This window comes from Cornus florida, unplaced genomic scaffold (assembly GCF_030987335.1).
Source record: "Cornus florida cultivar Cherokee Brave unplaced genomic scaffold, ASM3098733v1 CherokeeBrave_3.0.0_Hap2_Chr08, whole genome shotgun sequence".
NCBI lineage: Eukaryota > Viridiplantae > Streptophyta > Magnoliopsida > Cornales > Cornaceae > Cornus > Cornus florida.
In genome coordinates this window covers 35372692-35393822 of record NW_026775578.1, presented here as the reverse complement: position 1 = coordinate 35393822, position 21131 = coordinate 35372692, and the positions used below count along the sequence as shown (strand labels likewise).

Sequence of the window (21131 nt, the reverse complement as noted above, 5' to 3'; positions counted from 1 at the left end):
GTAAATGTACGTGGACACCAAGAAATGCATGTTTATGACAGATAAGGTAGCATTTATTGGAAATGCTATATTTTGACCCTGAAAAGATACATGCTATCATTGAGCGTGCAAACTTCGTAATTGAACGGAGGTGAGGCGTTTCCATGAACTAACTACTTTTTACAGGTAATTTTGAGAGATTCAGCAGTATTATTGCACCATTTTTGTAGATTGTATGAAGAAGGGCGAATTAATTGGACACCAGTTGCCAATAGAAGCTTACAATTACTAAAGCAGAATCTCATTGTTGAGATTGCCATCATTTGAGAACGGGTTTGAGGCAGAATGTGATGCTAGCATTGTGGGTATTGGTGGAGTTTGAACTCAAGAAGGATGTCCTTCAATAGTCTTCTTTAGCGAAAAATTGATCTATGCTAAGAAACGTAGTTTGGTATATAATGCAGAATTTTATTTGGTTCCATGATTTGGAACATTGGCATTGTTACTTGATTGATCCAAAGGCTTGACTTGCAAAATAGACAACTGTTAGCAGATATGATAACCACGATTTATGGATTGACTTACTGTATTGACAAAGATTTGATTATGCTATAGAATATGCTATATAATATGCCATAGAATATGGTGTGATTTGATTTAATTTCCTTTTTTGTAATACGAGCATGTGCTCTTTTATCTATAAATACTAGAGCTGTGAATGAGTGATTATCTCATTCAAGTCTTTACACAATTTTCTCATTTCTCTTCTTTTTATATTTCTACTTGGTATCAGAGCCAGGGTGGTCCGACTGCAATGAGGGCATTGCGAGTTCGGCACCACCCATTCGGGAATGGTCTAAGGTGACATTGCCCATCCGGGAGGTGTCGGGTAGGCAGGGTGGTCCGACCTTAATGAGGGCGTTGCGAGTTTGACACCATTTATTTAGAAAGGGTCTGAAGAGACATAGTTGTTTCTTTTTATGGCCTGAGGAGACATTGTTGATTCTTTTATCTACATTGTTTAAACATATGTATGAAGTGGAATGGTCTGAGGAGACATTGTCGATTCTTTCATCTACATGTTTTAAACATGTGTATGAAGGGAAACGGTCTGAGGGGACATGATGGGTTGTTTATGTTCTGAGGAGACATTGCTAATTGTTTATTGTCTAAGGAGACAATTTTTTTTGTTGATCGGCACTTCATCTGATAGAAAATCATCGCTAGTCATTTGCACTCCATTTATCACAAGCTCTTAGTAGCTTGCAGACATTCTTACAAAGGGCGTCATCAAGATTGCGTTTGAAAATGCATTGTCCAAATTGAGCGTTTCAGATATCCATGCACCAACTTGCGGGGGAGTGTTAGCAGATATGATAGCCATGATTTATGGAATGACTTACCGTATTAGCAGAGATTTGATTTTGCTATAGAATATGCTCTTTTTATCTATAAATACTAGAGCTGTGAATGAGTGATTATCTCATTCAAGTCTTTACACAATTATCTCATTTCTCATCTTTTTATATTTCTACTACAAGTTTCTTACAAAGTGTATATGTTTGTGTTGAGGCATGAATTCCTTGCTCAGAACAAAGTTATAGAGGACTTTAACAGATACCTCATTTTGCTTACCATGATGTATCTGAAGTTATTGGAAGCCATCAAGAAATCATATTTGCAACTCTGATTTTGGAGACTTGTGGATAGCGTTTGCCTAGGGCACAAGAACACACAAGTTATAAGATAGTCAAGATGGGTTTGTTTTTAATGGGAATCAACTATGTTTGCCTCAATGATCACTTAGAAGGAGGTGATTCAAGAGTTACATGCAAGAGGATTGTGGGGACACTTCCGCCAAAGCGAAACCTTGGCTCTTATGCAGGAAAGATATTATTGGTTCTTGTGTTTGGTTAAAGGTGAGGGATAAGACTATAATCCTAGGGCCTAGGCTCTGATAGTCAGAGTTTGCTAAGCCCTGAATTAGATATAGAGAGGGGATGAATAGATCTCATGATGAAATTATCTACTTACAACGAAAATTCAAATTTTATCTAACTTGAGAAACCGAAATTCAAATAAACTAAACAAGTGAAACTACGCATGGTACAGAAATATAAAGCATAAAAAGTATCTACACAAGAACACCTGTTTTTACGTGCCCATTAGGAAAAAATTACGGGACCTAGTCCAGGTAGATCAAATCTGCTTAAGAAGAAAGGTATTACAGTCCTAGGTATCAGATTCAAGCTCTAGAATCACCGAACTTACCTCTGACCTAGACTCACACCAGATATTCTCCTCGAACTTTGCTGCTGACATTCGACAAATTGAAATCCACTCTTTAACTCGTATTTTGATATCCTTTACTATTCGTCTAAGCTTTATGTTGAAATCCTTTTAGCTCTAACATTACATGTGATCAGCACTAAAAAACACACCATTTATATGGTATGATGATGAATGAAAAGAAACAAAAAGTTAGCAATTTCATTGCTAGAATGCACTTAGGTTTGCCTCACAATGCTCTTTTAATGCTAGAATATGCTTTATGTGTTGTTTAGAAAACACAAGGCCTTTATATAGACCTTTGAGGCTGAAAAGGTTTAGGGGTTTTGGTGCTTATACCTTTTTGGAAACTGCCTTTTTGCACAGTTCGATCAATCGAGGCATAGGTTCAATCGATTGAACCTAGTCCAGTGAGGTACGACTGATTTTTTTTTTGATAAGTAGTGAGGTCCGACTAACTGAACTCCCTTATACTGGTATACTTGGGTTTTCTGATTAAAAGACATTTCTATGCGTTACAAAAACATATTTATAAGATCAGATCTTATAAATTTTAAACTCTAACATGTTTAATATGAGAATGCATCAATATGAACCCTAATTTGGTAAGTGCATAAGTTGAGAGTTTTTAACCTTTATCCCTTGTTGATACTCTTGAATCTTGTTTGCCTTTGGATAAATCATAAAGATAACTCAACAAATTAAACTAGCTTTTGAGAAAAAATAAACAAAACTAAGAATCAAAAGTACAGATCTTGTTTTGAACAAAATTTGCCGACTCCTATTGAGTATTGACCTTACAGAAAGTACTGTCAGTGCCAAATTGCCAAGTGACATGCACAGAACACCAACCTGTGCACACCTCTTCCAATTCTGAAGGGACCTTGGGATGATGCATGGACTTTGTACTAGGATTTTCACGAGATGCAGGTGGGTTTGATTTTACATTTTTAGTTGTTGATAGATTTTCCTATGCATTTTTTACCCTTTTAAAAAATGACAGATGCAAGTCAGATTAGAACATTTCAGACATTTTTCAATAAGAACGTTAGATCATGGCTTGCCGAAAGCAATCACTTCTGATTGAAATGTGAAGTTTGTGGGACATTTATTGAGAACATCGTTGCAAAAAATGGGTGTGATAAAAATCCTATTAAGAGTATTGTTGGGGACAATTTGAAAAAAAAGGGATAAATGCCTGCTACACTGGATTTGCTTACAAAATTTCTGTGAATTGCACTGCAGGGAAAACACCATTTGAGGTGATTTATGGATGCTTTCCGAGGATGAAGTTTACTTTGTCTCACTATCTTTGTTAGCGCAGCATAGTGACGATGACGTAGCACTTGCTTAATGGGTTTGGGGAGAACATAAAGTGGGTTTGCAGCGGGGATGGGGTAAATGAAAGAATACTTGCACGTGAGTGGGGCGGGGATGGGGAAGGGATCCTTGGCCTGCCCCGTTTATATACAATAATATATTTTACTTTTAACTTTATTACTAAAATATATCAAATACATACATATAATCTTAAATTCCTGATTGTGTTTTTTGGTAACCATTTATCAAGTATGTTGCATACTAGCATGATATATTAAATGAAGTTATAAAAAATCAGCCTAAAGAAAATCAGAGGCAGGGTGGGAATGTGGTGAGAGATAAACAGGGCGGGATGGGGATACGTGCCTTCCCCTGAATGAGGCTGGGCTGGGCGGGCTGGGGGACTTCTTTCCTAAACGGGGAGGGGGACCCCGCCCTGTACCTGCCTCATTGCCATTCCTAGTTGTAAGGAAGGGCGTGGTTGGAGTGAGCCAGATATGTAAAGCAGCAGCTGACAAGCATCGATGAGAGCGGAGCTTCACGAGGCTGACCTTATTATGGTTTACCTTAGAAAGGAGCACTTTCCAACAGGAAGATGAAAAGTTAAGGAAAAAAATACGGGCCATTCATGGCAATGATGATTGTGAACCACAATGCTTAGCAGGTGCAGCTGCTAGATACATGGAAGATTACACTAGTCTGCAATGTTTCCGACCTCTACCCGAACCATGGAGAAGCCGAAGAGATAGCAGCTGAGTTAGAAGAGATGAGTATCTTAGGGGGAGAAGAAGATGTCATCACAACAAGGGGTCTGAAGTCAGACAGACAAACTCAAAGGGAATGCTTGGTTTAATTGAATGGCAAGACACATTCTGATGGCACAGATAAGCGAGGAAGGATTCAGCATGTGACCAAAAGCAACTTAGCAGATGAAGATGGATTTAACTTGCTGCTGGGTTTTCTGAACTCCTGGAGTATATATCTGCTTATCAGAGCCCCAGGGATGCCTGGGATGTGCCAACAATTAGCCAGTGGGTCAGACCAGGCCTGATGTATGAGGGACGGTTTAAAGACTTATTATTTATTAATCTTGAGTCTTTTATGATTTCTATGGATATTTGAGATCTTTTTTACTTTCAACATTTTAACTGGCCTATAAAGGACATCATATTAGAGTTTTCATTCACTTTTCCTTTTTGTTTTATTTGAGAATAAAATAAGCCAAAGAAACCTCCCAGAGATGAGTCCAATCTCTCACAAGTCCCGTTTTGGATATACCTCTAACTATTTTTACATCTCTAATAATTTTTTTTTATTTGATTCTCATATGCGCCCCGCCCACATCACAATCAGGAAGTGAATGTAGATCATTTCATTTATTGCATTGGAATATGTTTCCAGTTGGCAGTTCACGACTAGATTTGTGTATGGTCTATAGGACAAGATGCCCTTATATTCAAATCTGGGGGCGTGACAATTGACATCAATAACACCACCACATGTGATCATCAAAAATAATAGTTACATGCATGTTTTTCTACAATATTTTTATGCTACGCTAGTAATTCCGATCCAACTCCCGATGGCATGTGGATTATCAACTATTCAAAAAAAAAAAAAAAAAAAAAAGCAAAATGGAAAGATAGTACTTTCAAGTGGATGTTTGGCAATGATTAGTCTTTTGCCCGACCAGTAGTTCATGCGAGGAGGTAACATATTGGGACAGCTTATCATTTATTGGGTGTGGCAATGAACAAAAATGTGGTCATACCTTATGTGTAGTTAGCAGCTGGAGATACCCTCATTAAGACATTGTTTAAGGGTCAACTTTCTGCAATTTCTGTAAATCTCTTCGTGAGCAATATATACACTCTAGCTTCAGAGGCAACCACTGTCGCATTGTGCACTAAATTCTATTTCTTCTGCTTCTATTATTCTTGTTTACATTTCAGTCTATTATTTCATAGACTATCACTTTTATTTTAGGACAAAAATGTTGAATTTGAACAACAATTTTGGATATTTTGCCATTGTATGTAATGCATGAAATTTATTTTTCTTTTTTGAGCTAAACGATGGTAAATTTTTGATTTATCATGTAGGTGGTACGATTCAATTATAGTGCAGAGGAAAGGAAAACTTTGGTTGAACTTGTTAGCTACATTAAGAGTGTTGGAACAATGATGCAGCGGTGCGACACGTTGGTAGCTGATGCCTTGTGGGAGACTATCCATGCTGAGGTCCAAGATTTCGTGCAAAATACATTAGCCACTATGTTGCGGACTACCTTCCGAAAGAAGAAGGACCTCTCTAGGTGGGCATTAGACCTTGTACAATGTAACTGGATAATTAAAGTTTCTCCAGTATGTTTGACCTTCAAATCATTATTTGAACATTTCTTTCTTAAAAACTAAACACCTGTCTACTTGCATGTATTGTAGGACCATATAATATATAATTTTGTGAAACATAAAAAGACTCCACAGGTTAAGCCTGGTTTACGGTGTTCACTAAAATCTCCTGAACTTGTGTACTTGAATGATGAGCTGGTTATTTGTTTGATCTTGGTCTCCATTAGGTATGATATCCAAGTTTCAGCTCCACTTGTTTATGGAAGTGAACAAAAATTGTTTAATTCAGTTATTGTTTTCAAGTTTCTTTTTTCTGTTACTAGCTCTATGTATAAAATACTAATATTCAAGATCTGTTTTAGCCCTTCTTTCTATTAAGGGTAGCCAGAAAACAATAGGCATATTAAACTCCAACCCTTACAAGTTGCAATCCACGAGAGTGCAGATGAATCTTTCAACTTTTATATAAGTTTCAGCTCCACTTGTAACAAGTGAACAAAAATTGTTTAATTCAGCTAATGTGTACAATTTCCTTTTTTCTGTCTAGCTCTATTTTATAAAACTAACATTAACTGTCTTAGCCCTTATCCCCCCTTTTTTTTGATAAGTACTTAGCCCTTTTCCCTTAAGAGATAAACAATAGGCATACTGTACTCCAACCCTTACAATTTGCAATCTATGAGAGTGCAGATGAACCTTTCAACACTCTGTGGTTCTTCAGTTTGTAAGGCATGGGTCATATTTTCCATGATAAGCGTCAATTGACAGCAATATGTTGTTGTGTGAATTCATTGCCATGGAAAAGTTATTGTCTGGCTAAAAGGAACATGTCTTCTAGTTGCTTACTTCTTGTCCAAATGGCGATTGTCAGGATTCTTTCTGATATGCGAACTCTTTCTGCGGACTGGATGGCAAATACAAGCAAGCCTGAATCTGAGTTACAATCATCACAGCATGGAGGAGAAGAAAGCAAAGGAAATTTCTTTTATCCAAGGCCAGTAGCACCAACTGCCGCACAGGTTTCTCTTTTTTTATTCTACTTGTTTCCTACATTCTTTCCTTAAATGCCATTTATTGTTCATATTCAATTTTTCCTTTTAGTTTACTTCTTTCTTCCTTCATTATTTCTGGTAGTAGTATCATTGTAATACTAAAAGGGTGCAATTTGTGTAGACAAATTCCTCATCCACTATTTCTTTTCTGGTATATTTGGCATTCAAATTTCTTAAAATGATTAATTTAAGGCATGGAGTAACACAATATGCATTATGTATGCATATGTGCTGGAGTTCAACACATATATTTTTCTAAAGGCAAAGACTATGATGTGGCCGCCCTCAGTGAGCTTGTGCCCTCATTACCGTTGGATAACATGGCTGGTGAATTCAGCCAATCAAATGCTGATGTGATTGCAAGCTCACTCACCCTCATCAAAACATTTCTCTTTTCATAATATGTTCTCTCTTGTTGCAATGTCCACCCACCGTCTTTTTCTAAATTCTGTTGTTTTTATTGAACAGTCATAATTTTTTTATTATTATGTTTTAAATTTCAGTTTGTCATGCATGCATGAGAGCATGTGATTTTGCTGATAAGCATGTCAAAGTGTCCACATAGTTGATTTCTGTAGCATTTTTAGCTTCTTTTGATTTGTCTTTGTCTGCTTTTCACTGAGTCTTGTTCTTTTCATATCTGCATTTCTGAGTTTGTACAAGTTTTCTTGTTTGAGTGAAAGTGAAATTCCTTCAGAATATCAACTTCAAGGAGGGTAAAATTTATTATGAAGTCAGATTTTAGAACCTTAAGAAAATTTATTGCCTTTCTTCAAACTTATAATTTATATCCACAGTAATCTCCATCATGACAAATGCAATCTCCGCCAGTGTATCCTCTGGTGTGAATCCTTGTGTATTTCTGTCGAGCATTTCCAAAATCTGTATTTTTTGAATTTTATCATTGTATCTCTGGTCCAAACAAGAAAAAAAATAAATAATAAAAAGAAAAAGGAATGGGTAGGTAGATTTTAGTAGAATGCCTCAGCATATCAATATGTTCTTTTTAAGTTTATTGGGCAAGTAAATATTGACTTAAATGTGATATTCAATTCCTTAATATGTTAATTGGGATTGTAAATATATGTTTAATTATATTTGATTATTTTTTTCTTTCAGGTCCATTGCTTGCAGTTCCTTATATATGAGGTGGTATCAGGTGGTAATCTCAGGAAGCCTGGGGGACTCTTTGGAAATAGTGGATCTGAATTTCCTGTCAATGATTTAAAACAACTGGAAACCTTCTTCTACAAGCTTAGCTTTTTCCTGAATATATTAGATTACACAGGTTCTACAAACTGATTCTTCTTTGTTTTAAATGCATCCTATATTATATTATTTTGGCATTCTGATTTGTGGAGTATTTTCTGGATCAAATTACAAGTAATGATGGCTCAACTTATTTAATATATGACACATCATTTTCATGTTCAATAAATCATATGTGAAAATAAATATTTTAGCTTTGTTCTTTCAGTCTTTCCACACTTTTAATATGGTAGGTGTTTTTGGACTCGATAAGGCAAGATGCCGAATAGAGAATGACACAGTAATTCTCATGAACTCTTTTATAGCTAAAATTAACCTTGGTATTATGGTTTTTGCAGTGACTGTTGCAACTCTGACAGATCTTGGTTTCTTATGGTTTAGAGAATTTTATTTGGAATCTTCTCGTGTTATTCAGGTAAATAAGATTAGAAGTCTGACATTTTTACTCATAGGACATGACATTTTGATTTCTTCTTAAATGTTTACTGTCATGCCGTGTATGTGTCATTTAGGTGGTATTGCTCTGCCTTGATAACTAAAATTACAGGATTGACAGACTATTGGGATAAAATCATGTCTTGTATCTGCTGTGAGTTTGTCATATATCAGGATGGGTGATAGAAATTCTATTCAGTTTGACCTTTTATATTAGCATGAACGAGAAGGGCATTGATAGAGTGATTTAAGTCTTGTACTTGTGATTCTCAGTAATGGGAAGCTAAAAATTGTATTATCTTACTCTTAAGAGTTAAGATTGCTATAACTGTATGGCGTAGAAAAAATATTGGAAATGTGTTGGTGAGAGAACCTTCTCGAAAATATTGGAATTTAAAGGAATGGAAGAGTAGGAAAATATTCAATAGAGTGCGTGTACCTAATACATATTGCGGAAAAATATTCTCCTTGGGGCTGGCATTAGGGACGCTTGGAGGGCTACGTCGCTTTGTATCTGGTGGTGTATTTGGCTTGAGAGAAACAGGAGATGTTTTGACGGAAAAAAGAAGCCTGTTTCTATGCTTTAGTTCTCTGTTATTTCTACTCTTTTTTGTTGGGTTTTAGGGAGAGATTATAGATCTATGGAGGAAATTATTGTTTTCTTGGCCTCTTTGAAGGTCTAAGGTGCCCTTTGGCCCTTTTGTTTCCTTTTGTTTCTTTGGGCTTCGCTCCCCTTTTGAGCGTTTTTAATAAAATCTTACTTATCAAAAAAAAAAAAAAAAACTACAGGGATGAGAGCTACCAAATTCGAGCCATGTCAGTTTTGTGGTTTCAATTCCTCTTTCACATGATCTTGAAATGAAAATGTCAAAAGTACTTTCTGATGTTCCTTTTGGAACTTTAGGCGGCAAATGAAAGTTAGGGAAAATAGTCTTGAGACAAATATTGCAACTGCACTTGAACACTATTTCATTTTTTTTGTTTTTCTGAAAAGAAAGAAAAGATTCTGAAAAAAATGAGTTGCTGATATAATCAATGGAGCAGAGGAAAAGGAAGAGAAATTAAGATCATGAAGAATGAGAAAGCATTAGGACTCTCTCTGTGAAATTATGACTAGAGGGTCTGTGGATTGTTGTTCCCTAAATTATGGCCTTGCCTGCCTATTCAAACTTTTACTTGGGCCATGATCTTGCTCCCAGTTCTTGATCAATAAAGCTACTACTCTACTAAGATAATGTTTGTCAACCTCAATTTGCTTGGTTTGTCATGTTGTAAGGACTATGGGCACTGTTAATGGCTACTCTTTTTCCATAAAGAAATCTTATAGGCTCTTTGGAGTCAAAAACCACACCCATTTAACAAATTCTTCATGCAAAAGTGACTCAGAGACTCCGTGTCCCTTCTCCTCCCAATGTTCTATTTTATCACTTAACCTGGTTACCACTACTGGATTTTCGCTATGTCGTGGTTCTTGCTTCCTCCAACTACACTGCTTTCTATCCTTCTAGTTTGATGAATTTGGTAAATCGACTCAATTTACGAGGTGTATAAATGAATTGGTTTGCTTCGCTAATATTTGGCAAGTGATTCATAGACCAGTCTTTGAATCTAGAGCAGAAAGGAAACATGGGATTCATGTAGCTGACCCTGGTTGTTGTTGTTGTTGTAGTAGTCTTTGAATCTACAGTCATCAACATAAGCGGGCTCAGAATCTCACTAACCAAATATTGTTGTGTCCTTCAATAGGTCGGAATGCACTCAAGTTAGGAGAATGTGGTAAACAGTCTGAAAGAAGTATACGAATGATACTCTCTTTGCCATAGGTTCAGCCCGTGGCCAGTAGTTTGGTTTTGTATCTTTTCCATGAGCTGTATGCTTGTGCTTCCTGTAAGCTTCCCAGTGTATTTTACCTTTTCAAGAATCCTATTCATAAATGTCACAGAATGCCAACAACACAATATAATCTTCTACAATTAATTCTTCCCAACATAGTAACAAAGTCGCAGTATGATCCAAATTCCATTCAATAAGGTATGCTTCTGCGTACATATATACACACGTTAACAATTTTAATATTAAATTGGATGTAACCGTAACTCTGGTAACTCTGGAAGAATCTAGTATCTGGTATTTTTTGTTAACTTGTAATAGTAATGTTGAGTAATGTTTGTATATCTATCATACAAAGTAAGGGCACCACAACTTGGATGGATAGGGCAAAGACGACTGCAACTTGGGCAGACAGGGTTAGATAGAATGCTGACTCAGCTTCAATAATAAGTGTTGAAGTGGTTTCCCTCGATTGAATGAAACCGTTACTTGCATTCAGTATGAATAAGCTTAAGTTAGAGTGTATGTATTTGATTTGTTCTGGTAATGGAACAATTATATTTGTCTTTATGTTCCTTGGTTTGTTTCTATAATAGGAGATTGTTTATTGACAAGGCAACACCTAAAAATGTCATATAAGAAAATTGTGTTCCTTCTCATATTTTTTCAAATTATGCTTCTTTTGCGAAGGCATTGATTTATTTATTGATATGCAATTTGTCTGTGTAATATTATTGTTATCAAACGATCAAGTCTTTAACTTCTTATTAGGCTGTCTAATAATATTGTATTAAAACGTCATGAAGCTGCCACTATTGCCACAGGCCCACAACTGTTGCATTCTTACATTAATGCTGTCATCATCCATTTCATGATTCCCATCGTTGCTGTGATGAGCCATATATAATGTGCATTGTCCTCTGGTTGTTTAATGTTTGATGGCTTTTCAAATTTTCTGTTTTTTGATTTCTGTAATGCTAAATTTGTACGTATTTTCTCTCCCCTTACATTTTCTTCTTCACATTTTATCGCTTTCTACTACTTTGTAAGAAACTTGTCTGTGTTGGCTCTGTGCAGTTTCCTATTGAATGCTCTCTTCCCTGGATGCTGGTTGATTACGTGATGCAGAATCAAAGTGCAGGTCTCCTGGAGAGTGTTTTGATGCCATTTGACGTCTATAATGATTCTGCTCAGCAAGCACTCATTGTGTTCAAGCAGCGATTCCTCTATGATGAAATTGAAGCCGAGGTAATTGAAATTAATGCTCAACTTTTTTTTGATAAGTAATAATTCATTAAAAAGCACTCAAAAGGGGTGCGTGCTCAAGGGAAATACAAGCCGCCAACAGTGACACTACAACTTTAAGCTATCCACAAAATCCAAAAGACTATCCATAGATATACAATTTCGCCCATTAACCCAAAAGAATAAAGAAGACAGTATATTGTATTTAAGAGACCAAGTAGGAGACTCCTCCCCATCACAGGATCTCATATTTCTCTCACGCCACAAGCCCCACCAAAGACAAAGGGGAGTGGCCCTCCAAGCATCTCTGACTCGGTTCTATACTAGACACCCATTCCAAGCCTCTAACAAATCAACCATGGACTCAGGAAACACCCAAGCCACACCAAAAGCAACCAAGAACATAGCTCAAATATCCCTCACCACAAGGCAGTGAAGCAGAAGGTGGCTCACAGATTCCCCCGACTTCTTACACATGCAACACCAGTTCACCCGATGTCTCCTTCTAAGGTTTTCGAGGGTGAGTATGCTTCCTAGTGTAGCAGAGCATGTAAAAAAAGCCACCTTCAAAGTGCCTTTCGTCCTCCAAATAGCTCTCCAAGGGAAAGAGGAGCCAGGGATCTCCATAAGACTTTGGTAAAAGGATCTAACATCAAACATCCCTCTCACGGATCCCTCCCACACCATCACATCCAAACCCACATCCTCCACCACCTGGTTGTAAATCAAATCAAGGAAATCTATAACTTCCAAGAGCTCCCAATCATGGAAGTCTTTGCGAAATTGCACATCCCAAGTCACCCTTCCATTATCAAGCCGATAACAGTGAACAACTGCAACATGTTTGTTCACAGAAATCCGAAAAAGGCAAGGAAATCTATGAGCCAACACAATGTCCCCACACCATCGGTCCTCCCAAAATCTTACATGCCTCCCGCTCTTGACTTTGAACTGGATGCGTTTTCCAAACGCGTCCCAAGACTCCCAACCCTTCCGAATGAGTTTCCAAAGCTCCCATACCTGCTGGAGCTCTCGTCTCCCTAAAAAGGCACCCTCCATCTCCCTCACCGAATTGACATGAGATAACTCGTCTCCATAATCTTGTCCTCTCGCCCCCGAATCTCCACATTTCCCCAACAACGCCTTATTAAACATATCCGGCCTACGGATTCCCAAACCTCCCTTTGAAATACGGTACGGACTCTCTCCCAGTTTAACTAAGTGGTATTTGAACTCATTCCCCATGCCTCCCCACAAAAAAATTACTCTGAATCGCATCAAGTCTTCTAAACACTGTCATAGGCATTGGGAAAAGGGTCATAAAATAGGTAGGGAGGTTGGAAAGGGGGCACTTTTCATAAGAGTAAGCCTCCCCCCTCTCGACAAGTACTATTTCTACCAACCCGCAAGCCTCCTCTCAGATCTCTCCACAATCGGGTCCCAAATTGAAATCCTCCTTGACGAAGCCCAAGAGGGAGTCCCAAAGTATTTGGAAAGATGGATTTTATTATTGTCTGCTGTCTAATTTAAGTTTACTATACTTCTTGTGGGTCAATTGTCTGCAAAGTTAAAAAAACGGACTTTTCAAATAATGACGGTTTTAATCCCCGGGTTAAAATGCTAAAAAAATGATAGTATAGGGGGTTATCTGCTAATATTGACATATTTTCTTTTTTCTTTTGATTTTGTTCCCTTATTTTTAAAAGAATGACATTTAAGTTACAATTTTTTTTTCCTTATTTTCTCTAATCTTGTTTCAAACTATATTTCCATTTTAATTAATAAAAATTGTTCATAATTGCAAGGAAGTGGTATATATAGATATATTTTTTTGTAACTGTAAGATTGAAGGTCAAGTTTTCAACAGAACAATATGATTGTATATGTGACTTTATCTACAAAAGGATATTCATCATTCTTTTTCCAGCTTATATATAATTTTTTACATGAATGACATTTACATTATAATTGTTTCCTTATTTTCTCGAATCTCGTTTCTTACTATATTTCATAATAATTAAAAAGGGAAAAAATTGTTATATTATACACCGTTGTGTAATAATAGATATTGCTAAAATAATATCTAAATTTAGTACGAGTCATTTTTTTATAAAGTGGAACATCCTAAACTCAACCTGAATAAAACCATTCTGAAATAGTGATAGTCCCTTGGCATGTGTACTTTGTATGCGCGTCTTTATAAATAGCTTTCAAGAGCAGGACTATTTCAAGCTGAATGACAATCCCTCCCAGAAGCTTATTTCTATGTTTAAGTTCATTTTTTAGTGTCTGCAAATGCAGTATTTCCTGTTGGTGCATCATGTTAAGATTCATTTTTCTGATTATTGTATTGAACAATTAGCAAAGACGGAAGATCCAATATCAAAAAAAAAAAAAAAAAAAAAAATCCTAATAAACAAGAATTGGGATATTCACAGGGACAATTGGAGAGATGTTTGTGTACCATTTTACTTTCGTATCTTAGTTTTAGAATCAGATCAGAAATTAGTAAGGAATATAATAATAGGCATACATTTTAAATGAAATTAATGAATCACTCTTTAAATTTATTAGTCACTGTCATTGTGTCAACTTTGTAAGTTATCTGAGTGAAAATTTTGTGGTTAAAAATTAGGGAACAAATCAAACAAAAATGGTAATATGTCAACATTTGTAGATAACCCCCCTGCACTATTCATTAATTTTTTAATGGCTCCGTGATAATGAGGTAAGTTGCAATGGTTTATACATAATATTAGTGGGTTAGTTGTGAAAAAAATTAGTGCAGGGGGGTTAAGTGCCAAAATGAATAGTATAGGGGGTTATATGCAATTAACCCAAAAAAGAAACTGAAACCTTTTGGTGGACTTTCAGCATCCGAGCTGATACTGTACTAATTACCTTCTTAATAGAGGCCCCATTCTGCTGTTTCTACCTTTTCTTTGACAAGAAAAGAAATGTACTTGCTGTCACAGGGGTTCCTCCACATCGAATAGGGAAGGGGAGGGTCTAGGGCTTAAAAGGGTGGGTAGGCAGCACCGTCTCTTAGCTTAAGCTTTTGGGTTGGGTGGCAAACGCCCGACCTGTTACAACTGGTATTAGAGTAAACCCATTCTCTTATCCGGTGTTATGCCAAGCACCTACACGGAGGTGTTGGGGTTGTTATCGGGTCTCCCCGCCAGTAGGTTGGACTGGTAGGTAAGGTGGCCAGACCGCAATGAGGGCGCCTCGGGTTTGGGAGGGGTAGAATGTCACAGTGGTCCGTGCCACATCAGATAGGGATGGGGAGGGTCTTGGGTTTATAAGGGTGGGTAGGCAACACCACTTAACAACATAAACTTTTGGGTTGGATGGCAAGTGCCCGGCCCTATACACTTGCTCTATAGATCAATAGTTCGTTCCATTTGAGCTCAGACATTCATTCTCGTAAATATTTGAATGACAGTTGTTTTAGTGGGAAAGAGAGTTCATAATTAACTGGCATCCATGAGCTGTAAGCTACATGGACATTTATCCCTGATATTGGAAGGTTTCAGGATAAAGAAAAGTTTAGAAGAGTATCAGAGGTTAATGGATATATCTAGATGGATAACTTTATGAGTACTCCTACGTCTGTAATGGAATCTTTACCCACTTTCCTCACCTTTGTTCTACAGAAAATATGCGCTGGAAAGATTTCATGGCCTGGAAACTGAGAGTGCATTTAACAGAAGGATAACATTGCGATTGCTCTGACTTGTGCAAAAGCAATCAGCACTCTCTTTGCTTACCTTTGTGTCATGGACTACAAAGAATTAACTGACTATTAAGGATTGAGAACTAATTGTATTTCAAGTTTGAGTTTTGGTCACTGGTTCAAATTTTCTAACTGATCATCTCTATATTTCTAAACTACATGGACTGGTAAATTGTTATTAGCTCTTTTAAGATTAAATTCTAATAATCGTCCTACCTGAAGAACATACTTTATGAATTATACAGAAGCATGTTGCGTTCTTCTAATTTTCCTGTATGAAATGTTCATCACACTGCAATATGACACTTACGTATGCATGTATACCAACATATTGGGTTTATGTTCCTGGAAAAATAACATGTGTTCCACTTGGTTGTAATTATTTTCATATGTTGTTCAGGTGGACCATTGTTTTGATATATTTGTATCAAAATTGTGCGACACTATTTTCACATACTACAAAAGTTGGGCAGCAAGGTATGCCCTTGCTCTCAGACATGCAGTAATCCTCATTTTTATCAAATTTAGACTTATCTTCTTTTGGTTATCATATTCTGCAGTGAGCTGCTTGATCCATCATTCATCTTTGCCTTGGATAATGGAGAAAAGTTTTCTGTGCAACCGATTAGATTCACTGCACTACTAAAGATGACTAGAGTGAAGGTGAGGATGTCTCATTATAACTCATTTCTCCATTCTGGTTTTGGGCTTTTTCTGGTCTTCTGTTCCAGCCATTAGTGATTTTCCCCCTTTACGTGTTTACTTTCTATTTAAATATTCATTTTAGTTTTTAAATGCCTTGTGTGCGCGCGAGCGCGTGTTTTTTTCCCCCCCTCAAGCGGTCAAGATGCATGAGTCAAGTTTTAGAATTTAACTCGTTTGTTCGTTGATGTTTCAGAAATTGCCACAACACCCTCCATTAACAAGATAATATTGATTCTAGGTATGTGCCTGTGGCTATCGTGGACAGATGGTGTTTTGTCCGAAATAAAATATAAATATGTACCAATTTCCCTTTTAGCAGAACCTCCCTTGACTAGCCTGCTTCCCAGATGGATATCCTCTTACATGTCCAACACAAACCAAATCCTTTCAAGTAGACTTCAAATCCCTGGCCTTTCGAAAAAAAAAGAAAAAAAAAATGAAGACTTCGAACCCGTGTTATTCCATTTAAGATCCATTCATTTAGCATTTCCTCACCCGCTTTTGAAACCAGCATTTGCTTTTGCACCCAGAAGCATGTTCTTCTCCACCTTAAACCACCACAGCTCTTTACCCAACAAGTCCCAATATAACAATATCAGTGGACAAAGAGCCATGTGCAGTCTACCTTTCCATAGAACATCCCTCTGAATGTTTTCTAGTCTTTCTGACACTGAAGTGTGGATGGTAAGTAAGAGTGTGATATGCACGGATTGCATGGTTAAAGTGCTCTTTATTACCCTACTTCCTTTTCGTCCTTGCAATGAGAGAATCTCCTACCTGTAATATGGATTTCTGCATTAAATATAATGGGAAAGGGTGCAAAATTTGAGTCTTACCCAAAATGTGGTACAATGTGGCAAGTTTACACGTGTTGATCTTTCATGTGCCATGGTTATTGCCCTTTTGTCATAAAACTTTCAGATCCTACCCGATTTTGATTCATTAATGTTGAAGGATTTATATATTTAACTTACACCTCTCTAATAGCTTAAGCTTTTGGAGTAGATGGTAGTTAACATGGTATCAGAGCCAAAGGTCTCGAGTTCAGACCTCACCACCACCCTAATTAAAAAAAAATTGAAAAACACGTGTTGGACCAAAAGAAGGCCACACGTGAGGGGGCGTGTTGAAGGATTTATATATTTAAGTTACACCCTCTCTAATAGCTTAAGCTTTTGGAGTAGATGGTAGTTAACAATTAATATTTGACATTGCTTGGCAATAATAAGGAACTTTGGGTTTAACAAACTCAGTGTTTGAAATGACAATGTACCAAAATTTGGAAAATGATCTTGATCATAGATTACTAGGGTAATAATGATTTGTGGTGACAGTGGGTCAATCATTTTCTAGTCAGGTACTTCCTCTGTTCAATTATAATCAAGTTCAAGATCATCTGTTGTTTGAATAATTATCTGATACCGAGAAGTTTTAGAATTTCAATGTATTGTGGGATATGACTTAGGATTGCTTGTATTTTTAAGTTTTGCATAGATAGAGGATTTAGTTGGGTTAGAAGAGATGAGATTTTATGGCTAAAAGTTTTTGTATTTTGGGAATATATATAGCTTGTTGGAATTTCTGGACAGCAATGGGAAGATGTGAGGAGAAGATTGCTAGAAAGGATATCGATAAACAATAGTCATTTTCCATTAATTGGAATCTTCAAATGCAATTCAAAAGTACTCTGACTGGTGCAATGGCCTTATTTATGAACTTCAAGAGCTTTTGAGTCATGTAAAATCCTTTTAAAAAGGAATAATGAATATTTTAAAAAATAAACATGACTCGCATTTCTAAAGTTCTGAATTGATTTTTCTAATTTAGCTGCATTTTTTTTCTTTTCAAGAAATTCTTTTTTTTTTTTTTTTTTTTTGTGTGTGTGTGTGTGTCTCTCTCTCTCTCTTTCTCTATCTCTCATGTACATAAACATATTTGATGGTGTATAGTTACTGGGAAGGACCATCGACTTAAGAAGTTTGATTGCTGAGAGGATGAACAAAGTGTTCAGAGACAACATTGAATTTTTGTTTGATCGTTTTGAGTCTCAGGATTTATGTGCTATTGTGGTAAGTAGTCCTTCAGTATTGTGTAGTTCTTTCTCCATTCTCTGGATTCTTGTGAACAATAGGTGATTTATATTTATATTTTTCTCTTTTGTAAATGATATTTATGTTTCAGGAATTGGAAAAGCTCCTGAACATTTTGCAGCTTGCTCATGAGTTGCTTTCAAGAGATCTTTCAATGGACTCTTTCAATTTAATGTTGAACGAGATGCAGGAAAATATATCTCTGGTTTCATATTCTAGTCGACTTGCTTCTCAGGTTGGCAACATTGTCTTGTCTTTTGACTTCAGTTGTTACTTTATTCTGCCCACCCCCCGGTGTTCACATACACAACATATTTGTCTTGTCAAGCATGTAAAGTTGATTAGCGTATGCTAGGATGCACATACATGCCTAATAGGTCAAAATATCTCTGTCACACATGGCAAAAAAATGTACCGGATTTTTAATTTTTTTTTAAATAAATGGACAAACTGGGGACACGTGTGTCAGATTATAAGTGTTGTTTTTAATTCCAAAAAAAAAAAAAAGAGTCAGAATATTAAGTATGTGATATTCTTTGTAGAACTTCAATCATATAGAGGTCAACATGAAATGCTCCATCCGTCCCATAATATATGTCATACTTTCCTTTTTGGGATGTTTCCAAACAAGTGTCCACTTCTTTTTTTGAGATGTTCCAAATACAACTTTCCAAATCGTCCTTTGCTTTTGAAAATCTTTTCAAATCAATAAAGTAGATGTCTAAATTTTGCTGGGTTAGTCTTGTAATGCATTAAATGAATCTCTTTAAAAAGTTGGGTTATTTATTACAGATCTAGGTACCAACTGTTGTAATCCTGTGCAACAAAGATACTAAATCCTGTTTTGACCATGTATTTATCTAAAAATTGGTTGGAGTTTGATGAACTAATTTATCTTCCAAATATGGTTAGGAGTCAATTGGGTTTTAGTACCATCAGTCTTGATACTAGGTGATGTCTTTGTGTTTGCTGGACTCATTGGATATGGTGTAGCTGAGCAAAATCATTTTCAGTTATTTAGTAGTATCATCTGTCCTTTAGCAAATCAGTTCCTTCGTGCTGATTTAGCCCTAGAGAGCAGTCTAAATAGAAGCAGCACCTTATTACTCCTGCTGGTTTTGACATTTCTCTGATATAAATAGATAACTTTTATTCTGTTTATCTAATAACGAGCGAACATTTATTAATGGAGTCATATTGATTTATCAATGCTTGAGGAGTTGAGGACTTTTCTATTCACAGTTAATTTGTGAACATTTAGTTCCTGGTTCGGTCATATTCTGCTACTTGATTTGGTCATAGGTGCTTGTGTTAATACCACTTATTATACTTATCTAATGTATAATGATTTTTTTTTGAAACAGTCTAGTTGAAAGGACACGGCACTATTAGTTAAAGTGATCACAAGCCATGATTCGTAATGTCAAAGTTTACAGCCTTGTTCAATGGAATGAAATTAACTATGATATTTCTTATTACGTAGTCCTTTTACATATGACACATTTATTTATTTTGGACTAGTGATGCAAATTTGTCGCTCTTGAGTTGTTTAAGACTACTTTTTGCATAATCAATTTGTTTGTCTCCTAGATTTGGACAGAGATGCAAACCGATTTCTTGCCAAATTTCATCCTCTGCAACACTACTCAGCGTTTTGTCCGATCAGCAAAAGTACCTCTTGTTCCTACTCAGAAGCCATCAGTTCCCTATGCCAAGCCAAATTTCTATTGTGGTACTCAAGTAAGAAATTACCAAGCAAATCCCGATACTTGATTGGATTTTCTGAGTACTATGATGCTATTCATGTTTATAAAATCATTTTCATTGTTGTTTTCTCCTTTATTTCGTTCATTTATTTGTTTAATAAATTACTTCAATTTTGTCAACTGTTAAACAGTGGTGATACTCATTTCGTGTTGCATTCATGTTCCATACTCTGTTTATACCTATCATGTCATATTTTATTTTAGCAAACAACTCCAAGAACATTATGAATGCTATATGGTCATTTCTGAATAATTATAAATATCTTGTGCAGATAATTACTGCTTGATGGCTGCTTATGATATTGATTCTTTATTTAGATGTAGTTTGATGAAATGCACAAACATATCCAGTATGAATCTCACAGAATCCTTTTAGCTGCAGTTCTTGGGTGCAGGGTGAACTCCTTTCCCATCCCTTATTTGGGATTGCCTCAAGGGGTTTCTTCCAGGTTAGTGGGGAGTTGGGATTCTGTGCTTGATAGGTATGCAAAGAGGTTGGCTGGTTGGAAGAAGCAATATTTATCTAAGGGGGGTAAAGTAACTCTTATCAAGAGCACTTTATCAAGCCTTCCCACTTATTTTCTTTCTTTATTCCAAATTCCATGCTCCGTTGCTGATAGAATTGAACAAATTCGAAGGAATTTCCTTTGGGGAGGTAGGGGAGATGAGTTCAAGTATCATCTTTTAGATGGGAGCAAGTTTGCAAGCCTATAAAGTTGGGGGGTCTTGGTATTAGATGATTGATCCCTTTTAATAAAGCTCTTTTGGGTAAGTGGTTGTGGAGATACGGGAAGGAAAGACATCGTCCTTGGCGCAGATTAGTGTCTTGCAGGTATGGGGAAGATGTTGGTGGTTGGACTACACGTCTGGTTTCTATTGCGGGAGGAGTTGGGGCGTGGAAATCCATTCGACAAGGATGGGATGCCTTTTCCTCTCATATCAGATTCAGAGTTTGGGATGGTAGCTGCGTCCGCTTTTGGGATGATCTTTGGTGTGGGAACCAGCCTTTATGTCATACATTTCCCAGGTTATATAGTATTGCAGTTGATAAACATGCCATAGTT

The 21131-nt window shown here is 36.6% G+C and overlaps 1 protein-coding gene across 2 annotated transcripts in view; it reads left to right on the top strand.

Moving 5' to 3' along the window:
• The window catches only part of LOC132271272 (protein PIR), a 57323-nt gene that overhangs the window by 21213 nt on the left and 14979 nt on the right, over positions 1-21131 (top strand). For both annotated transcript variants that reach the window (XM_059772597.1, XM_059772598.1), the window contains exons 15-24: positions 5691-5902; positions 6811-6958; positions 8111-8279; positions 8599-8675; positions 11603-11773; positions 15907-15983; positions 16067-16169; positions 18161-18280; positions 18393-18536; positions 19892-20041. In XM_059772597.1, coding sequence (XP_059628580.1) covers positions 5691-5902; positions 6811-6958; positions 8111-8279; positions 8599-8675; positions 11603-11773; positions 15907-15983; positions 16067-16169; positions 18161-18280; positions 18393-18536; positions 19892-20041 — 1371 coding nt within the window. The remainder of the gene's footprint in view (positions 1-5690; positions 5903-6810; positions 6959-8110; positions 8280-8598; positions 8676-11602; positions 11774-15906; positions 15984-16066; positions 16170-18160; positions 18281-18392; positions 18537-19891; positions 20042-21131) is intronic.